The sequence below is a fragment of the Montipora capricornis genome, chromosome 8 (assembly GCF_036669925.1).
Source record: "Montipora capricornis isolate CH-2021 chromosome 8, ASM3666992v2, whole genome shotgun sequence".
In the NCBI taxonomy this organism is placed as follows: domain Eukaryota; kingdom Metazoa; phylum Cnidaria; class Anthozoa; order Scleractinia; family Acroporidae; genus Montipora; species Montipora capricornis.
The window spans coordinates 31,140,298-31,160,297 of record NC_090890.1 but is presented as its reverse complement, the minus strand read 5'-3'; the positions used below and the strand labels follow the sequence as shown (position 1 = coordinate 31,160,297).

The 20,000-nt window shown below is 38.1% G+C and overlaps 1 protein-coding gene across 1 annotated transcript in view; it reads left to right on the top strand.

Moving 5' to 3' along the window:
- The window catches only part of LOC138059195 (solute carrier family 38 member 10-like), a 29,477-nt gene that overhangs the window by 4,020 nt on the left and 5,457 nt on the right, over nucleotides 1–20,000 (top strand). The window contains exons 3-13 of the mRNA XM_068904737.1: nucleotides 184–229; nucleotides 1,158–1,251; nucleotides 2,801–2,941; nucleotides 3,206–3,327; nucleotides 5,867–5,969; nucleotides 6,265–6,364; nucleotides 10,076–10,158; nucleotides 11,617–11,734; nucleotides 13,020–13,138; nucleotides 14,845–15,084; nucleotides 15,674–16,114. Of these exons, the coding sequence (XP_068760838.1) occupies nucleotides 184–229; nucleotides 1,158–1,251; nucleotides 2,801–2,941; nucleotides 3,206–3,327; nucleotides 5,867–5,969; nucleotides 6,265–6,364; nucleotides 10,076–10,158; nucleotides 11,617–11,734; nucleotides 13,020–13,138; nucleotides 14,845–15,084; nucleotides 15,674–16,114 (1,607 nt within the window). The remainder of the gene's footprint in view (nucleotides 1–183; nucleotides 230–1,157; nucleotides 1,252–2,800; nucleotides 2,942–3,205; nucleotides 3,328–5,866; nucleotides 5,970–6,264; nucleotides 6,365–10,075; nucleotides 10,159–11,616; nucleotides 11,735–13,019; nucleotides 13,139–14,844; nucleotides 15,085–15,673; nucleotides 16,115–20,000) is intronic.

Below are 20,000 nucleotides of genomic sequence, written 5' to 3'. Positions count from 1 at the left end.
CATTTTCTCCTTTCTTATTTAAAGACCCTGAATGTTGGTCCAGCCAGAGTCAAACTCACTACCTCCTCCCACATGGCAGTCCGATGCTCAAACAACTGAGCCACTGACCAGTGTGCAGTGAATCAGTTGGTTGATTATTATTATGCAATATTTCAATGTCTTTCAATATTAAATCTCTTCCAGCATTGGCTACTTATGGTACACCTGGGAAGCTTGTTGTGGAAACAAGGTGATTTTAGATTAAGAGGTTTCCTGCCTTTAACATGAAGTTAAGGTTATATAACCCTTGTAATGATGACAATATCTTCTGCTTTGAAAGAGTTCAGTCTGGTACCATAATGTTGTTACATGTTAAGGAGGCCTTTTATACCGTTAATCAGAAGATTCTTTTGAGTAAGGTAGAATGTGGTATTACTTCCTGATGAAATTGACTATGGTAATCTTTATCAACATATATGACCAAAATTAACGATCACTCTTTCTCATTGTCTTAGATGTACTATACACCTGTAGTTAAATCATGAGTAGAGATATTGTAGAGTAGATTATTATGTGATCATTTCTTTTAATATTTTTTAATGTACTTCTTAAATTGTTATTTAGAGTTTAAATTGAGTATCTGTAACCACAAGCCTCTTGTGAAAATTAGCTTAGTGGACGGGCTGGCAAGCGCGTTTTGAAGTTTTACCTTATTCTCTGTTTTTAGACCAGTCACAATTTTAGATGATTTGTTGTGTTTGATATTACTAATTTGTTATTTAAAGCGGTTTTCAAATGAGTGTTGTAAAACCAAAACCAAAGTAAGTAGTTTGGCCAATCAAAAAGGACGGAGACGAATCCAGTAAACCAATCAAAACTCGAAGTAATTACACGTAGCCGACACAAAGCGTGGGAAAATGTGCACACGTGAGCCACAATTGGTTTTGGTTTCACTTCTGATTGGTTGAACAAGTGGCACGAGAACTTTGAACCAATCACTGAGTGAAGTAATGCAAAACCAAAGTAATTCACTAAATTACTTTCGACACTCAATTGAAAACCACTCTTAGACTATTATTCTCATGAATACCAGTAACAATTTAATGTTCAATAGGCACGATAAATAATATTTTCTGAGCGAATTGTTATTAAACTTTGGTTAAATTCTTTTCCTACAGCATCATTGGTCTTTTAATTGGAACTCTTATTGCAATGAATGTTATCATTGGGGACCTCGTCCCTTCAATATTTCACAATTTAAGTGGTGTTGAGGTAAGAAACTTACTTAGAAAACTGGAAGAGAATGGCTAAAAATGATGATGCACGTAAAAGTTGATTCCGGCTGAAGTTTTCCCAAGAACCAATTCATGCTGTGATCATGGGTTTTCATTCTGGTGACCAATACTTTTATCTCGATGCTCTTGGTGTTGAGAAGGTTCGTGGATGACACCACAGTGTCTTAAACCTGTAAATGGTTTGAAACTAGGAGTCACATAATAAATAAATTAAGGTGGCTGGAACCAGTTTCACTACTTTTCTTGATCTTCTTATTATAGGGGTTATAACTACGATATTAAAGTTTTAAAAATTCATGGGAGCCAATAGGCCATTTTACAGTTTTTTGCTCAGCAACCTAGCCTATGAATGGCTGCAAGACTACCAGTGACCTTGCATTGATACAGCCCCCACTGCTTTTATCATGTAAATTGTGTTGTTGTAATTCTAATTAGTCCATATTAACATTACAAAAGCACGGAGGTTTGTATCAAAACAGGGTCACTGGCAGCCTCGCTTCCATTCTTAGGCCAGGTAACTTAGCTACAACTGTAAAATGGTCTATTCAGAGTTACCTTAAATAGCCGACAGTTTTATCTCAGATTGCTTAGAATTACTGTTCTACAATAAAAATGGGGGTAACCAAGTTCATTTTGAAATATAGGCAAGTAAAGACAAAATGTAGGGTGTCTTTGGAGAGCTTTCATTTTGCCATGGTAACCTATTATGTCACAATAGTGAGCGCATTTTGTTAAGCAATAATTATTATTGGTGTTTCATGCGGTACCGTAACATTGTTGTTACATGATACAGTATAGTACTTACACGTATAATCCTTCTAATAAGAAGGTCATGTAAAAGTGGTGAAACTGGTTCCAGCCACCTAAAATGAAGTATGATCGTCTGTCGGGTGAGTGTATAGTCCTGAGAAGGGCTTTTATGATGAGATTGATTGAGGTTTCAACAACCTGAGCAGAAGTCATCTTCAGAGAGAAGGAAGATGACTTCTACTTAGGTTGTGGAAATGTCTGTCATCCTAAACAGTCCTTTTCAGGACTACACTCACCTGGACAATCATACTTTGCTTAATTAGTGTCTTAAACTGTCACCAAAGGGTCTAAAACGTCAAGTAATATCAGGAATGGTCATTGATGCTACAGTCAATCAATGAGGAACAAGTCTTACTGTGATAACAGGGCTTCATTTTTCCATCTAAATCTTTCTGAGAAGACTGTATAAAGTCTTGTAATTTGAATTGAAGGAACACTTTTTTCTTAGTTCGTTTGATGGTGAGATTGGCTGTTTTGTACCTGCCCCAAATTGACCTATTTTGAAACAAGTTGACTTGGGTTAAAACAAAATGATGTAGTTTGGTTGCAAATAAACCTAAGGAACAAAATGACTTGCAACATATCCACTGGATAGAGATACATGTATCCACACCTGAACAATCAAGGCCAAGACTTATTACTTGCTGAGGTACTGAAGGGCAGTTAACAAAGTGTAGCTTTTTATATATATTTGGGTACTTATTTTGTTTTGACAGGTGTCATGGACTGTAAGGGCAGTTCTCATGACAATCCTAGCATTTGGTGTTGGTTTGCCTTTGTCACTGATGAGAAATCTTCACAGTTTGGCTTCCTTCAGTTTTCTTTCCTTGATTTTTTACATGGGATTTGTTTTGCAGGTAAATTTAGCTTTTAATAATTGACAAGAAGCATCTTTTTGTAGATTGTTGTACATAGTGTACAAACATGTTCAAAGTTCTGAGAAAGGTTCTTTAATATGGGGGCGGGGTCTCAAAATAATGTAATTCTGTGTCCTCTAATTTTGTAATGCATTGAAGATCACTTCTCCATTTTGTCCATAACCCGCGCTTCAATTATTTCATAATAATTATTATAAACTCTTCTTAATTATTATAAACTTTTCTTTACTGTCTATGATGCAGATATTTTTCAGTGCATTACCAGGTATTCTGGAAGGGTCTTGGGTCTACGATCTGAATTATTGGCGGCCAGAGAACCTGCTTCACTCTCTTCCCATCTTTGCTTTAGCTTTTTCCTGTCAGAGGTAGGTTATGGCACACTGCATAGATGTAGCTTACCAGAAAATTGTATGTATCTACATGTAAGTGGTAAGCTGTGGAGGAAATTGGAATTTTAAGTCTCTATCTTGTTACTATTATTATCTGTGTGGCACTCTTGCTTGACTGTCTACCTACCTACATATGCCAATTTCTTTTTTCTTTTATTAATTTTTTTTTGTGATTTGGATTTTGTGGTAGATACCTAACAATAATTATTGCTCCATATCATTTTAATAATGCTTAGTTTATTAACCTCAACTGCAGCACAAACATTGTGCACAACAAGAAATTTTGATGTAAAGACCAAATTGGAAACTGAAAAACATCAACTCATGAACCCATTCAGCCATAAAGCATCCCCTCGCCCCCCTTCCTTGACAAGTAAGTATTATCTGGCGGTAACATGGTTCCAAAAAATTAAATTCTCCATTTTTTTCGAGACGAGATATGCAATGTACTGGCACGAAAAAATTTCTTATATGCACAATAATAATTTCCTCAAAAAATTCCGACCCACAAACTTTCACTTGCCAGTCAGATAAGTGAAGGATATGGGCTAGTGGGTGTAGTGTCGCGAGTAAAGTTACTTCAAGTTGTGGCCCACCTGATCCGATGTCTCGTGTTTTGCCTCCAAGTGCCCCTTGGCAAGACTGCAGTGCAGATTTATTAGGACCCCTACCTACAGGAGAGAGTATTTTGGTGGTGGTTGATTATTACAGCAGATTTCTGGAAGTTGCTATTTTGAAGTCTACTACAAGCGTCAAGATCATAGAGGCAATCACTCCTATGTTTGCCAGATTTGGTGTACCGTTTTCCCTGAGGACAGATGATGGTCCCCAGTTTGTGTCCGAAGAGTTTGAGTCATTTCTACAAGTACATGGAGTTGAGCATCGCAGGACGACACCACTGTGGCCTCAAGCAAATGGCGAGGTTGAACGCCAGAACCGTTCATTGCTCAAGTCTCTTCAGATTGCTAATTTAGAAGGGAAAAATTGGCGAACCGAGTTGGTCACTTGGCTGACGGCGTACCGATCCACTGCGCAAGCAACCACAGGTGTCACACCCTTCTACCTGATGTTTGGTCGGGAGATGAGGACGAAGTTACCGGAGTTAAGAAGAGAAGCCGTAGAAGTGCCGAGAGAAGAAGTTCGAGATCACGATTGGTCGAATAAGTTGAAGGGCAAAGCCTATGCCGATGCCGATCGGCGACACTGTGTTACTGAAGGCGGAAAAATCTAATAAGCTTTCGACTAACTTCCGTCCGAGTCCTTTCAAAGTGGTTCAGAAGACTGGAACAGAGGTTAAAGTCAGGAACGAGGCTGGAGAGGAATTTAAGAGGAATACTGCGTTCGTAAAGAAGTACAATGAGAAAGATAATGTATCCAGACCAAACGGGAAAGAAAACTGTTCGCCAGAGGAAGTTGGACAGGGGGAAAAAGTTGTCGTGTCACCAATGACAGGAGTGTCCGGAACCAGCCCAGTGCCTCTTCAGAGTTCGCCGGAAAAAGGAGGAGAAACTGAAATCCAAATGCGGACAGCAAGTCCATTGATAAGTCAACAAACTGTGCGTAGGTCAACGCGAATTGTCAAGAAGCCTGTGCGCTTCGGAGACTTTGTGTTATCGCTAAGGAGTTAAGAGAGTCTTAAAAGATTCAGATACTTTGTTTTTGACACTTAAGGCATTGAGAGTTTTGTTTTGTCGGAGGAACATTTGAAGCGTGACTGCCATAGTGTGTTAATTAATTACCGGTAGTTTTTCCTTAATTTTTGTCTGTAGAAAAGGAGGGAATGTAGTGTCGCGAGTAATTCTGCACGTGTGGAATGTATCGGAGCCAATCGTGTTACATCTATTGTTCGCGCTATTTATATAAAGCAGCGGGAATTTCTGGGTGTGTGAAAACCAACGGTCAATCTGTGTGTATTAAAGCGAGTGTTTTTGATGAACTGCATCTCTACAGTGGGCGAGCTTTTCTTTGTATGCTGCGGTAGACGTAGTAAAATCCATTGCTATCAGGAGGGAAAGGATTATAAAATAATTAGGATAGTATGTGCACTCTCATTGGTCAATAGCTGTGTTTAGATAAGAGTATGGAACGTGGCTGTGACATCACACGAATTTTGATTGGTTTTTTATTGTCATACGCGTGTTTTGATTGAGTGGTAGGAAATATGAGCCTGTTTCAAGGAATTCTGTTTCATTCAAGAAGTAAAACAACCAGCATTTTCCCTCATTTGTTGAATTATAAAAGCAATAGAGGACTTTTTCCATCTTTCCATAGCCTCATCTAAACACTCCGGGGAGTTGGGAAACACAGAAAACGTCCTCTATTGCTTAAATATTCTTGAAATTCTCAGCAAGTGATCTTTAAGTTCAACTAGGCCTATAGCCTTTTTCATTGCTATGGTAAGTGTCAAACATACAGTTGATAGCATACCACCCACCACTGTGCTTCACATTTAGGTATGTGAGGGTTGTGCAGACAGTAACGTATCATAGATGTTTGTTTTTCTCTTTCACCGCAGTCAGCTTTTTGCATTGTATGAAACCCTGCCTGAGCCGTCAGTCAAGAAGATGGAAGGTGTTATTCATACAGGAATTAATATAGTTGCTGCAGTTTACTTTTCAGTAAGTTAGTCAAGTCCTTCATAGATAATAATAATTATTATAATTGTTTTGATGTACAAAATTATGGCACATAGCCAATGTTTAACTTGACTGTGCATGCATGCATGTATCTGTATTTAGGATTTCTTAAAGTTCAAGTTTTCTTGTAATTTTAAGGACAAAATGTCCAGAAGGGATTGGCGCTTGAAATATCAATAATTATTACTGTAGTTTTATGATGCAATGTATACATTGTATATATGTGTGTATAATTATGTACTATGCGATGCAGTGAGGCATTGTTCTTTCCTTTCAGGTTGGATTCTTTGGTTATATTTGTTTTTACAGTATTGGAGTCCAAGGTGACATGTTGAACAATTATGGAAACACAATGGGCTCACTCTTTATTAAATTTGGTGAGATAATCATTGCTTATGAAATAAATAAATTATTTTTGACTAGTGTGCCTTCTACTTTGAGCTTAACTTTCCATTTCAAGAATTAATCTTGAGTCACTTTTCATATGCTTTTGATAGTGGGAAAATTATCAATGATTCATTATTCAAGCCGATTTAAATTTATCGTTTCTTATTACCTTTGCCACAGTCAACTTTGCACAAATATGTGCATGCACAGAAATGAGCAATGTGCCTGCAGAAATGAGTGGCAGCCATATTTGCTTGACTGTACAAATAGCAAACCATTGTAGATGTAACTCCATTACGAATTGATTTTAAGTACCGTAAAAGTCCATGTATAAGCCACACCTTATTTCTCAAAATTCAAATCAAAAATTGGGGGTGTGGCTTATCTACGGAAACACTTGAGGTTGGAGTTTTCTAAGGCCTAATTAATATTCATGAAACTTCTCAAGATGGCACTGAATAAAGATTAAAGGAAAGCACAGATCATTGCCTTTTTCATGAGCGGTGGCTCCTAGCCATTTGCATCTTGAAGCGTTCACACTATACTGGAACAACTGAACACCAATCTACAGGCACTCCATTCCACCACAAAGTTGTTTGCTATGGTCACTTTGACGCATATCTTTCTGCCACGTGCGAGGAAATGCCAAGATATTTTTGAATACTCGCCAGGCAAATGGCGGCCCATTTCATTGTGATGCCAAGACCCCTCTCCACATTTCTAAGCTTGGCTACTAAGCACTCATCTGTATCGTTTCAATCGCCTTCAAATATTCAACTTCATGGAGCTTCTTGAACAAAACAATCGCATCGAGAGAGCATCTTAAGTTTTTTTTAATAGTAAACTCACAAGATAAAGGTATGACTGTAAAATTTGCTGTATAAAGACTTAATTGATATGAAAGCTCGTAACAACCACCGTGTCATTGTTTTGAAACCGCAGTTGTTTGTCCTTTTGGTTTACTAATAGAACTTCATTGCAACTTCAAATTTGTTATTTCCATTTATTTTTCGAAATTGGAGCTTCTAAATTGGGGGTGCGGCTTATCTATGGATGCGGCTTATACATGGACTTTTAACCCTTTCACTCCCGTGGGGTTCCCCATTGGCGAGTAAAATCGTCTGGCGTTAGACAGAGTAAAATCTATAAGTGTCACTCTTGGGAGTGAAAGGGTTAAGGTACTTTATATTCAACCTGAGTAAACATTTCTTATAATTTTTACAGTCGTGTTTTTGAGTGAATCTTAGCTGTTGTTAACCCTTTCACTCCCGTGGGGTTCCCCATTGACGAGTAAAATCGTCTGGCGTTAGACAGAGTAAAATCTATAAGTGTCAAGTGCTCTTGGGAGTGAAAAGCATGGCTTCTGATTGGATGCGGAAAAAAATTAAAGATTAGGCGGAAATTTTTGGCTATATTATTATGCGGAAACATGCGTCGATTATGCGGAAATTACACCGGATTATGCGGAAATTTAAACAAGTTATAAAACTAATAATTAGGCCCGTCCAATATATTTACATGCTTACGGTAAATCCGTAATCGAAATTGCAACCAATACAATCGCATTTGTGACTGAATTTTTGCTCTTTGTGATTAAAATACATGGAGGAGTCACCAATTTGCGCCCAGCTTTCACCGTTGTTGAAATAAAAGGGTTGGCAGTTGGGATTTTGCCGCAACTTTGGGTAAAATAAATAAAGCGATAAAAAATTATTTTGTTTCTCGTCATGAATTTTGTTTCAATTAAGAGATAATGGAGCAAAATTGTAATACCTTTGCAGCGGGATCCATTCCCTCGATCATTGACTTAGGGTGCGATTGATTCACCGTATTCCAGAATAAGAATACGTGAAGTGATGAATTCAAAACGGTATTTCTGGCGTTTTGAAGCAACAAGGATAATAAAGATATGTTTAAAATAGCATTTTAGCAGGTGTTTGACATTTTTAATGTGAATCTCCGTAAAAACGAAGGATTTCTAAAATCCCATGTAATCCTGTTCCGGAATACGGTCAATCGAACGCGCCCTTAGTTTCTTATCAGTCACGTCATTTGCTGTGTCTCATCCAATGGAAAGCATTGTAGGAACAAAAACTAGTGTCCAGGCTCATTGGCGAAAAAATGCACGGAACTGCTAACATTCTTTCTTACGAGCTTTCATCTTGCGAACGAAATGGTGTGTTTTCTTCAACGTTCAGGAAAATAAGCGTTTCAAAACAGTCAATTTCTTCGGCTTTTATGTTTTTGCTTTTATGTTAAGGAGCTGCTTTATCACTAATATCCGGAATTTCTTCTGTTTTTTGCGGAAAATATCGGAATTATGCGGAAGATGCGGATTTCAGTGAATTATGCAGATCCGCATCGCCGCATCCTGTCAGATGCCATGTGGGGACATAGTTTTTGAGTGAATCTAGCTGTTGTTAACCCTTTCACTCCCGTGGGGTTCCCCATTGACGAGTAAAATCGTCTGGCGCTAGACAGAGTAAAATCTATATTAAGTGTCTCTCTTTGGAGTGAAAGGGTTAAGGTACTTTATATTCAACCTGAGTAAACATTTCTTATAATTTTTACAGTCGTGTTTGTTGGGGTAAAATTATGTACTTTAAATGTTTGAACATCTCTGGGTGCATGCAAGGAAGTCAGGGTGGCTTAGTGGTTATCTATTGGGCCTCCCACCACTGCGAGCCGGGGTTCAATTCTGGCCTCGGCCAGCATGTGGGCTGAGTTTCAGTCGATCTCAACCTGACTCGAGGGTTTTTCTCCGGGTACTCCGGTTTTCCTCCCTCATCAAAATCGACTCACAGCTAATTAACATGTAGCTGTGATGCTGTGCTCCGACATCAAAACATGGACTGTATAGCGGCAGCCAGAGGCGCCTTTGTATGCTTTCAGCCCGATGTCGTGCGCCGCACCCTTCGCAATTCAGTCCTCGACTGCAAGTAAGAGTAATTAGCGCTAGCAATATTTATATAAGGGAGCCTGAATTCTGTACTTCTGTACAGTTATGCTTTTCACCGTAATCAGGGATTGCGTTAACTCAGAAATCATGCATTTTTACGCAAAAAGTTTCCATAACAATATGCACTTTCAAAATCGTAATGCATCCCGGCACACTGGACGCTTTCTCAAAGAACTAAACCTCTTTGACAAACAAACTAACACTGCATGCCGAAAAGTTGAGAACAATCACCATTGAATTTAGCAGAGTAGGAGACTGGAAACAACTACAAGCATGCATGCCTTGTTCGCCATTTTGTGTTACGGGACAAAAGCAAACACATGAGTTTTACCGTAGTTTGACATCAAAGAGATGACAAAGGAAACTTATAAGTGATTTGCAAGGATTTTTCAAAGGCCAGAAAGAAAAAGAGCAAATGAATCTTTAAAGAGCAGCTTCATTGCAGGACCTTCGGCCTTATTGATGACACTGCTCTGCAGCATCTACATTATGTGTTAAGTTAAAGTTGTGAGACAAAAACAACAGTAGTAAAGACAAGGTACATGTAACATTGAGGTCAGAATATTTCATTCGCCACTAGTCTTTTTTTGTGAACTTTTTCTTTAGGAGGGCACTGAAAATATCGGAAACCACTAAAAATGCCAGGTACCCCTATTTGGAAAGACATGTGGGTCCCAGGACCCAAAATGAAAAATTCAAATGTCATCCCTGGTAATGAATGTTATGTGTTGTTTTATCATAGGCTTTGTTATGTCAGTTATAGTAAGCTTTCCCTTGATGGTGTATCCCTTACGAGCAAGTTTACATTCCCTCATATTTCAGGAGGTTGGTTCTCTTCCTTTGTGATTTTACATGTGATCAATAATTATTTATCTAGGTTAGCAAAATAGAGTGGTTTTCAATTGAGTGTTGAAAGTAATTAGCGAATTACTTTGGTTTTGCATTACTTCACTCAGTGATTGGTTCAAAGTTCTCGCGCCATTTTTTTCAACCAATCAGAAGTGAAACCAAAACCAATCGTGGCTCGCGCGTGCACATTTTCCCGCCTTTTGTGTCGGCTACGTGTAATTACTTTGAGTTTTGATTGGTTTACTGGATTGTCTCCGTCCTTTTTGATTGGCCAAAGTAATTACTTTGGTTTTGGTTTTTACGACACTCATTTGAAAACTGCTCTAATAATAATAATAATTTAATTATTATTTTGTAGTTTATGTTTGACCTCTGACTATCATCTTTGCATCTGGAGAATGGAAAGTGCAGGTCAGGGTTACAGGCCTTTTTTTTATCCAGAACTGAAACAACCCAAACCTTTGATTACAAAAAATGCTAACCTTAGCCTTAAACATTATCTAAAGCATAGTATTAAGGCCTAATGTTATCATTACGATAACCATAGTTAAGGTTTGGGAGGTTTCAGCTATGGTCAAACAATGACCTGCACCCTCCATCTTTGCATCTTTGCATCTTTAAATCAAGGAAAATACTGGACCATCGGAAAGCCTTTGATCTTATAGATCACCGCATCCTTATTCTACGTATCCAACGAGGGGTAGCTTGCTGGATGTGCGATTTTCTTATCAATAGAGAGCAATGGATCAAGCTATCAAGGGACTGTTTCTTGGAGTGGGGACACGTTCCTTCAGTTGTTCCCCAAGGCACAAATGATAATGATAAATTACCTAAACCCTCCAAGGGTTTCCATCTGGAAGTATGTCGACGATATGGCCTTGGCTGAAGTAGTCCCAAAGGGCACTACCAGTACTTTTCAGGAAGCTATTGCCGAAGGAGAACGTTGGTCAATGACGAACAAACTACAGTTGAATGCTGAGAAGTGTAAATAATTAATCATAGACTTCAAAGTCGCTAGGAGTGAATTTGACTCTATTGTAATCAATACAAGAGAACTTTGTTTAGTACATCGAGATGTACAAATGAGGGTACTCTCAATTATTTCACCTGGAAACACTTAAAACAAGAATCTAGAGATATTTGACATGAACTGAACTCTGTAGAAAATTTTTCAATGGTGTTCCAGAATATTTTAAACCAGTTCAATCTGCAACAGATTTTTTATGTCGGCCCGATTTTTTTCAAAGCCGCGGCCAAAAATCGGGCCGACAAGTCACACCGTATAAACCGGCCTTAAACAGTCAGTAGGATTTTTGTGGAATGTTTCTGTCATCAAAGTAAATAATCATTATACCTCTGTGGGAGTGGGTAATAATATGTCTAAATTATTGTTAACTTTCCTTGCAGTGTTAATTATTATTGTTGTATCAACAGTCAAGCAACTCTGACAATCTACCAGGAGGTACAGGATTCATTCCACATGACAGATTTACTTACATGACTGTGGGCATCATCTCTGCAACTCTATTGCTTGGAATTTTATTTCCGCAAAGTAAGAAACATGTTTTAGAAACTCTTTTTCCAGAGGTTTTGCTGTAAGGAGGTGATTGCATAAACCAAAACTAATACAAGAATCTATTGTTTATCAATTTTTTTATCTTTGCTCCACCCAACTCAACTTGTAACTAGTATTGTATGTAATAAACGTTGTTGTTGATTGGTTTTGGCATATTAATCTGACTTAGATCTCCAGTCAATGTGGAAGTGGTAAGAAAATAAGCTTAAACCTGCAGGAGTTACTCCTGCTGCTGAATGCAATGATAAGAAAGTGTTCACACTTATCTGGCTGCAGACATTACAACAGTTTTCCTCTTGCGATTGCAATTATAATCTCAGACCGGCATTGTCAGGTGGCATTCACAGTTATCAACAGACCACTCTTAAATGTTTCTATAGTGTCTAATAGCAGGCATCGTTTACAGGGTTGAATGCAAAGACTGCCATTTTTCCTACATTGGTGAGAGCAAACGGTGCTGGGCTTCGAGGAGAGTGGAACATGATCCCGCGCGTGCCGCAAGTAAAGAGTCGGCAATCCGACAACATTCTGAAAGTACCACGCTTGACATCCATCCACGCTACAGCGAAATTCTTGAAAAGAATGAAACTAATTACAAGCGCAGAAATTTTCTGGAGTCTTTACACTCAAAGATTGTTAAGAACTCTGTGAATGAAAGAATGGAGTTCCCAAGGGCAAGGCTGTTGCCTAACAGGAGCCCGGTAGCCTGGGGCTCCCAAAGAATAGCTCTGGGCGCCTCAAATTTTCACAGCAACACCTTTCACTTCATATGTTGGGCTCCTAAGTTCTCAGCGTTTAGCTCTAAGGGCCCCTTTAAAATTTTCGTAGGCAGCAGCCTTGAAGGGTATAATTATGTGCCACTGTTAAGATCTCTTGGGAACCAAAATATGAAGCAGTGATTTTGAATTTTAGATTCATTGTCCCCCGAAGAAGAACCAGAGATACGGTTCGAAAATTTGGGAAACCTTTTTAAGTTTAGATCAGTTTTAAGCCCCTTTTTTAGCAATTTTATAAAATTGTGAACACTTATCGCCAAAAGAGCAACTTGTTATAATGGTTTTGTTAGCATCCATAGCTGTCAGCTATTACACAACTCCTTGTCTCCTGGAATGGTGCTGGAATAAATGATAATCCTGATGTTAACCCTTTAAGCCACGATGGTGCCCTCATAATTACAAGTAAAATTATCTGGCATTACAGTAAAATTTTCAAGTGTCACTGTTGAAAGTGAAAGGGTTAATTATGCTACTTCGTTTTGTAGTTGAATTTGTACTAGCATTGACTGGAGCCACCATGGGAGCCATGATAGCATTCATCTTTCCTTCCAACATTTATCTTCATATTGTATCAGAGCAGACAAGCTCAAGGCCTATTGCTAAGGTACGATTATGTTGTGAATATTTACATCTGGTAATTTTGACATGAGTTTGTAACAGCTTCTTTAGATTCTTGTAAAAATTCATTCTGAGTTCGAGATTCAGCCAACATAAGCCTCTTGATTAATTCACTTTTGACTTCCAGGATGAATATCGCTATCTTTTGTTGCTTTTAAAAAGTTCATTAAGAGCTGAAATAACATTTCTGGTCAAAACTGGTTACAGCAGTATCTCACCCAATCAACAATTTGCCATTTCTGGACTGACGTTCGGTTGTCATGTTTTCTTAAAACTGTTAGTCTTTTTGGCTATTTTGGCATTGTTTGTCCATTCACTGCAGATAGATTTCCAGAAATACAGTCAAGTAATTAGATGTGCGCTGATTTCAATAAGCATCGACACAAAGTGTCCCCTTGCTCTTTCCCCCAACTCCAACATCACTCATGTCGCTCATACAGAAACAGCTGCATTTACCCTAAGCTAAAAATAATGCTAACCTGTAATTTAGACTGACCTTATTGTTGGATACCGTACGTACATGTAGCAAATGCTTACATGTAGACTTAATGGGACACTCCATTGGGTATGCATCTAATAAGGTACATGTACGTTTTGCTGTTGGTCCCTTTTGAGCAGACTGCTGAATGTCAGCTACCCTGCAAGCAGAGTCTCTTTCGATCTTCCTAGATAAGTCAGGAAGAGTAGTAGCCACAAAACGAAAACAAACAGTCGGGATGTTTTCCAACAACTCTGGCAAACACACGACAATCAAGGAATCATTTCATTGGAAACTCAAGAGAGTCCATACTCTTAAAAAACCATTTCATTTTTTTAACTGAAAAATTTATAGGTTTCTTTCAGACTAGTTTCTGTAACCAACACGTGGGAAAAACTCATGGGAATTCTAACAGTTAGAATTGCCACGGTGTTGTAAATTTCAAAATAATGATGGCGCGTGGCGATTGATCATTTGCAAAAATTAAAAAAAACAGGTTTGACAAGTCGAAACTGGACTGACTCATCCAATTCTTCGGATGAGCGGCAAATCAAAGAATGTGGAGGCAGTGAGCAGAGTCTACTTTCCTCTTCCCGACTTATCTAGGAAGATCCAAAGACACTCTGCTCGCAGGGGAACTGTCAGCCACCTTTTCAATGATTATAGTTGAGAGATCAGATGTGTTATAATGCCAGACAAGGCCATCAGTTCTTTGCAAGTTATCATGTCTGAAAGCTACTACCCAGATTTTGCACATGTATGCATGTAATAATTTTATCTTGCATCAAGTCATAAATTAAATTATGTTAAGCTAGATTAAATTTCTTTGTGAATTGCAAATGTACTGGAGCAAAATTGTCTAGCCTTACAGTTAGACAGAGTAAAATACTAAGTATGGCCGATTCAGGCCGGCTTGGGAGTCAAAGCCTGAGGTTAAACAATGAAAACCTGCCCATAGGTTCAGATTGCACTTGGTATAGGCCCTAGCAAAGAACCAAACAACTGAGAATATTGGTAAATAATAGGCGTGGAACACTTTTTAAAAAGGAATACTTACAGTGATTGGATAGATGTGTTATCTTATTACTGAGATTTGCATATTATTGGTATAATGAAATAGCTTTCTGGGTTTTATAGTCAGCGCATGTCAACTGTAGCTTTCTGGTGAAGAAAGTTAAATCTAAATGATATTGTCTGTGTTTTTTTTTTTTCAGCTTGTTCTGGTGTTAGGTTTGGTTTGTTTTGTAACTGGCACCTACACTGTCCTGATGAATGACAAAAGTATGGAGCCTGGCCATCAGGTTGATATCCACCCACCCGGTATTGATCCTATTCAACCTGTGGCTGTACATGACTTCATTGAGAAACAAGGGTTTATCCGTGATGCTAATCAACAAGAAAACCACACAAACCTTCTGATCAATGGTGGAGCAGTTGATGTAGATGTTGCAAAGGTGATTTTCTCTTTAAATACACAACCATAAGACTGATTCACTTCAGGTACACAAACAGTCTTAATGTGAACTTGAACTTTTCAAAGCTAAGAGCACCTCTTCCTTTAACATGGGGGCAGGGATAGCGCAGTGGTGAGAGCACTCACCTTCCACCAGTGTGCTTGGGTTTGATTCCCACAATCAGCATCATATATGCCAGGTTCAGCTGCTTAGCAGTACTTGTAAAATGGCAATTTAGTTTGCTTCTGTCCTTACAGTTAGGGTTTTCTTATCTTAAATTTATTTTCTTTCTATAATTATTCAAGAAAACAAAACACACAAAGCTGTTACACTTCTTTTAGTGGTCGCAACCTGCCCAATAGACACTGCACTCATTTTTTATTTTATTTTATTTTATTTTATTTTTTTTTTGGGGGGGGGGGGAGGGGATTGGAGACATTGTGTGGAGATTCTTTAACTCACTGACTCCTAACCCATCCTATCAAGGAGTAAAATCGTGTGGTGGTAGACAGAGTAAAATTTGTTAAGTTTCAAGGGGTTAAATATAATTTTAACAAGTTTAGCATCACAAATTTTTTTACGGTTTTAGATTGGCTTGGAGGGAGACCATGCACTTAAAGTTGATGGGAAACTTGGAGTTGAAAACTTAAAACCAGTTGAAGCAAAGCCCTTACAAATAGACGATGCTGCAAATGAAGGGTTAAAATTAAAAGCAGATGAACCTGCTGAACCAGTGGAGGGCAAAGAGAAGAGGCAAGAGCCACCAGTTCCACATGCACCTCCTGACAAAAACGAGCAGGATGCACCTGATGAGCATCACAAAGAAGATGAACAATCAAAAGACAAACGTCAGCTTATGAGCAACGGAGAGGAGCCTGACAAATCATCAGATCATCATGAGGTTTCGATATTGAATGAAGGCAAGGTAGATGAAATGACTGCTAACAGGAATGCTGTTGATGCTAATCAAGTCAAAGTTTCTGAGCAAGAAATCAATGAAGAACTAAAGAAGCTGGAGCAAAAGGATAAGGTTCATTAGTAATATTATAACTCTCAAGCAATATTTAGGGAAGTAATTAATAGTTAATGAGATCTTTGTTAAATACATCCCTGTTAGGGCTGAACATTGAAGAAAGCTACTCACAGGAAAGATAGGCAGACCTATCTACTCCTTATGAAAGGAATGCTTCACTGTAGCAATTCAACCTTACTGGACTTTTTTTCCTTGTTTTGCTCTCCCACTGACACAAGACCACAGTTTAACCCTAAAAGAAATACAGAGCCTGATGGCCAAAGCTGGATATATTAAATTTTATTGTTAATTGTCTTCTTTGTGCGTTAACGTAGCCCATTGACTCCCGAAAGGGCCCCCACCCAGAGTAAAATCTATAGTTTCTCTACTAGCAATCAATGCATTTAACCCTTTCAGCCCCGTGAGGTTCCCCATTGACGTGTAAAATCGTCTGGCGTTAGGCAGAGTAAAATCTATAAGTGGCACTATTGGGAGTTAAAGGGTTAAGTGGATGTAGAGGTTGATAACCCATTGACTCCTAAACCAACCCCAAATGACAAGTAAAATCATCCGGTGTTACAATGTAGCTTAAGTAAAATCTATAAAGTCACACTCCTATTAAGTCAATGGGTTAATTGCTAACAAAATAATCCTCAATTTTACAGTAATAATTATCAGCTACTAGATGTTATCACTAAATCCAAGAGAATGTTGATATTAAGTAAATATTATTAAGACTTACACTCATGCTGTTCCATGCTAATAATTTGCCATTTGCCATCTCATCATTCTGATTATTTGCATCATCATCAGCAGGAGGCAGGAGTAGCAGCACTTTTTCATCCTCACTGCTGTGATGTAACTAAAAATGTGACAAGGAAACCAAAACTACTGTGAATCGATCTATCTTGAATGAAAACTACCAACAGCAATTTAAGTCAGTAATTTCAGTCTGTCAGTAACTTAAAGGTACAATGTATAACTTTGAGTTTTATTAATCAGTTAACCATTCTTAACATCTTTTTGGTGATAACTTTATGACAATGAATTGTATCATTCATCCAGTTGAGAGTAAACGAAAACGAAAAAAGTTCACTTACTGGAAAATTATAGACGAACTATTGACGTTTGGGCCATATCACACGGCCTTCATCAGGAATCTGCCAAGTCAGCTTGGGTCACGCAAGTGTCACGTGATAGCTGACTCGGCACATCCCAAAACACATGGTCCCAAGTGTGCGATAGCACGAACCGTAGCCCCTTTCTTGTTAAGAGAAGGGCCCTCTATCCTCTCCCAAACAGCTTCTTTAATGCCACATCTGACCCAGTTTTCTTCCTTGTCCAGGATCTTGACATCACTTAGATAAAACGAGTGCCCCGAGCTTCTTAAATGGTTATAGATGGCAGAATTCTGTGCCTCGATGGTACTAGGCCTTTTATACTGTCCCATTCTCGAGCCCACCGTCTGCTTGGTCTCTCCAACGTAGGTTTCACTGCAGTTCTCCGAACCGCACCTTATCCCGTATATTACATGGGAGATCTTATCTTTACGGGGCTTGTCCTTGACATTTACCAACTTCTGCCTTAAGGTGTTACATGGCTTGAAAGTGGTAGAAAAACCGAAGGATCTGAAGACTGACTTCATAGCATCACTTGGGACGGTACGTTATGGGACGTGCCGAGTCAGCTATCACGTGACACTTGCGTGACCCAAGCTGACTCAGCAGATTCCTGATGAAGGCCGTGTGATATGGCCGAAACTTCGATCGTTCATCTATAATTTTCCAGTAAGTGAATTATTTTCGTTTTCATCTTTTTGGTGACTTTACCATTTTATAACTTTTACTGCATAAACATGGAAGATTACCCTTTCAATCAAAGTAGCCCGTAAAATGTTACGTAATGTAATTTTTATCTTCCTTTTGTTGGGAGTTTGAGAGTATGTCAACGTTGAATGACTTCAGCATTTTCATACAGCTGTACAATCACAATAATGCTGCTCTTAGCTGGAAGTACTTCATTTTAAGGGAAGTGTTGCATTATCTTCTATCTTTGTTACATGTATTAGATGAATATAACCTTATTGCCTTTCAATATTAAGAACAGAAAATTATAATATTATAAGTAGTTTACCTGCATATATAATAATTTACATGTACCGTATTTACCCGTGTATAAGTCGATCCCATGTATAAGTCGACCCCCCATTTTTGATGGCAAAAAAAGCAATTTCTTAATTTCTTTGCTAAATGTTCATGGGATACTAATCTTGCATTCTTCGATTTCTGGAACTGTGGATTCAACAAAAAATTAAGGGCCTCAAGCGCTTAATAGTTTTGTGGTTCAGCGGTTGTTGTATATGCGGGCATTTTGTCCTTGAATTTCGAAAAAGTTCTCAGAAAATCGAACATGTAAACCTCAAACTAACCTGTTTCGTTGTTCAAGGATAAAGGGCTTTAGAGGATAAGCACAACATCACAGAAGCAGGAGTCAATCTTTGAAAATAACTTCAAAAACGATGCGAAATGTGCAAGGTTTATTGGTGCTTGACTTATAATTTCTCACATGGCAAACGAAAAAAAACTCGTAAACCAAACAATACAAAGTTTGCAAAAGCATTTAAATCATCCAGGTTTGTATAAAGAATAAAAAACAATCATTACCAACCAGCATTTTCAGGCAACACGAGTGACGATCATACTTGCACGCAAACACGAGGTGTTGCGCCAGGTTACTAAGCCGTTGAAGGATCGCGTTTTATTTGAAGAAACAAGAATGTTTTTGAGAGCTTTCCGCCTTTGGAAAACGAAAATTTCCAGTGTCTATTTCATATTTGTGCTTGTGAGTATCTTCAACATTTAAAGTAAAACAAATCCTTTTTCATTTCAACTGGAATTGCTTTTACATTCATTTTGAAGTCTTTCGTCCACTGCGTTTGTTATGCCCAAAGACCACATTATGATGTTAATTTTGAATAAATTATTTAGCTGGAACTTGGCTCGAAATCTTTGACCCATGTATAAGTCGAGGGCGATTTTTGGAGCTTCTTTTGAGGCCATAAAAGGTCGACTTATACACGGGTAAATACGGTATGTAATTTTGTTTGTGATCTCTGACCTGATTTATATGTAGACTAACTCTTGTAAAGGTGTCTAACTCATAAAATTATTTAATAACCAAGTCCTTTTAGTGGTTTTCGTAGTTCTAGGGATTTGTATCTGTTGATACAGTATTATTAAAACTATAATATGAAATAAACTACTTTAAAACAGAAAATTATTGCCTTGCACTTTTTGAATTACTGGTACCTTGCACATAGTTCTCTATTGAGTTTTAACTGATGTCAACATTTTGCACCAGCAGTCCCTCATAATATGCCTTTTTATTTGGAAGGTTCTTTTATAGTAATTACCATCACAATTGCCACAATTGGCTTTGATGAAAAGATTCTTAAAGAAATGAGATGGGTTAACGTATCTGTGTTCTTGATTAACCTTTGCGTAAGCTTTGGCCATCAATCTCTCATATTCTTATATATTATGTACATGTACACACATACTGTCTGAGCTGCTTAATCGTATTAGTTTATAAAACACATGAAGAAAAAACTTAGTACTTTTGTGTCCAGTATACGTCTGTCATCACAGGATTTAAGCCAACTTTTTTTTCGTTGGGATACATTAAAAACCCTCATCTAGGATTTGTTTAAATTGAAGCTTTAAACAGGTTCTTAATTTTGGGTACTGGTAGTTACTGACACTTAATCTTAAATCAGGATCCTAAAATTAATGGGTTCTTAATTCTTAAAAGAAGATTTCATTACTGTTGACCAAACAGTAATTTGCTACATGTACAAGCATGGATGTGGCCCTTCCATGGCATACAATAATTATTGTTTATCAGC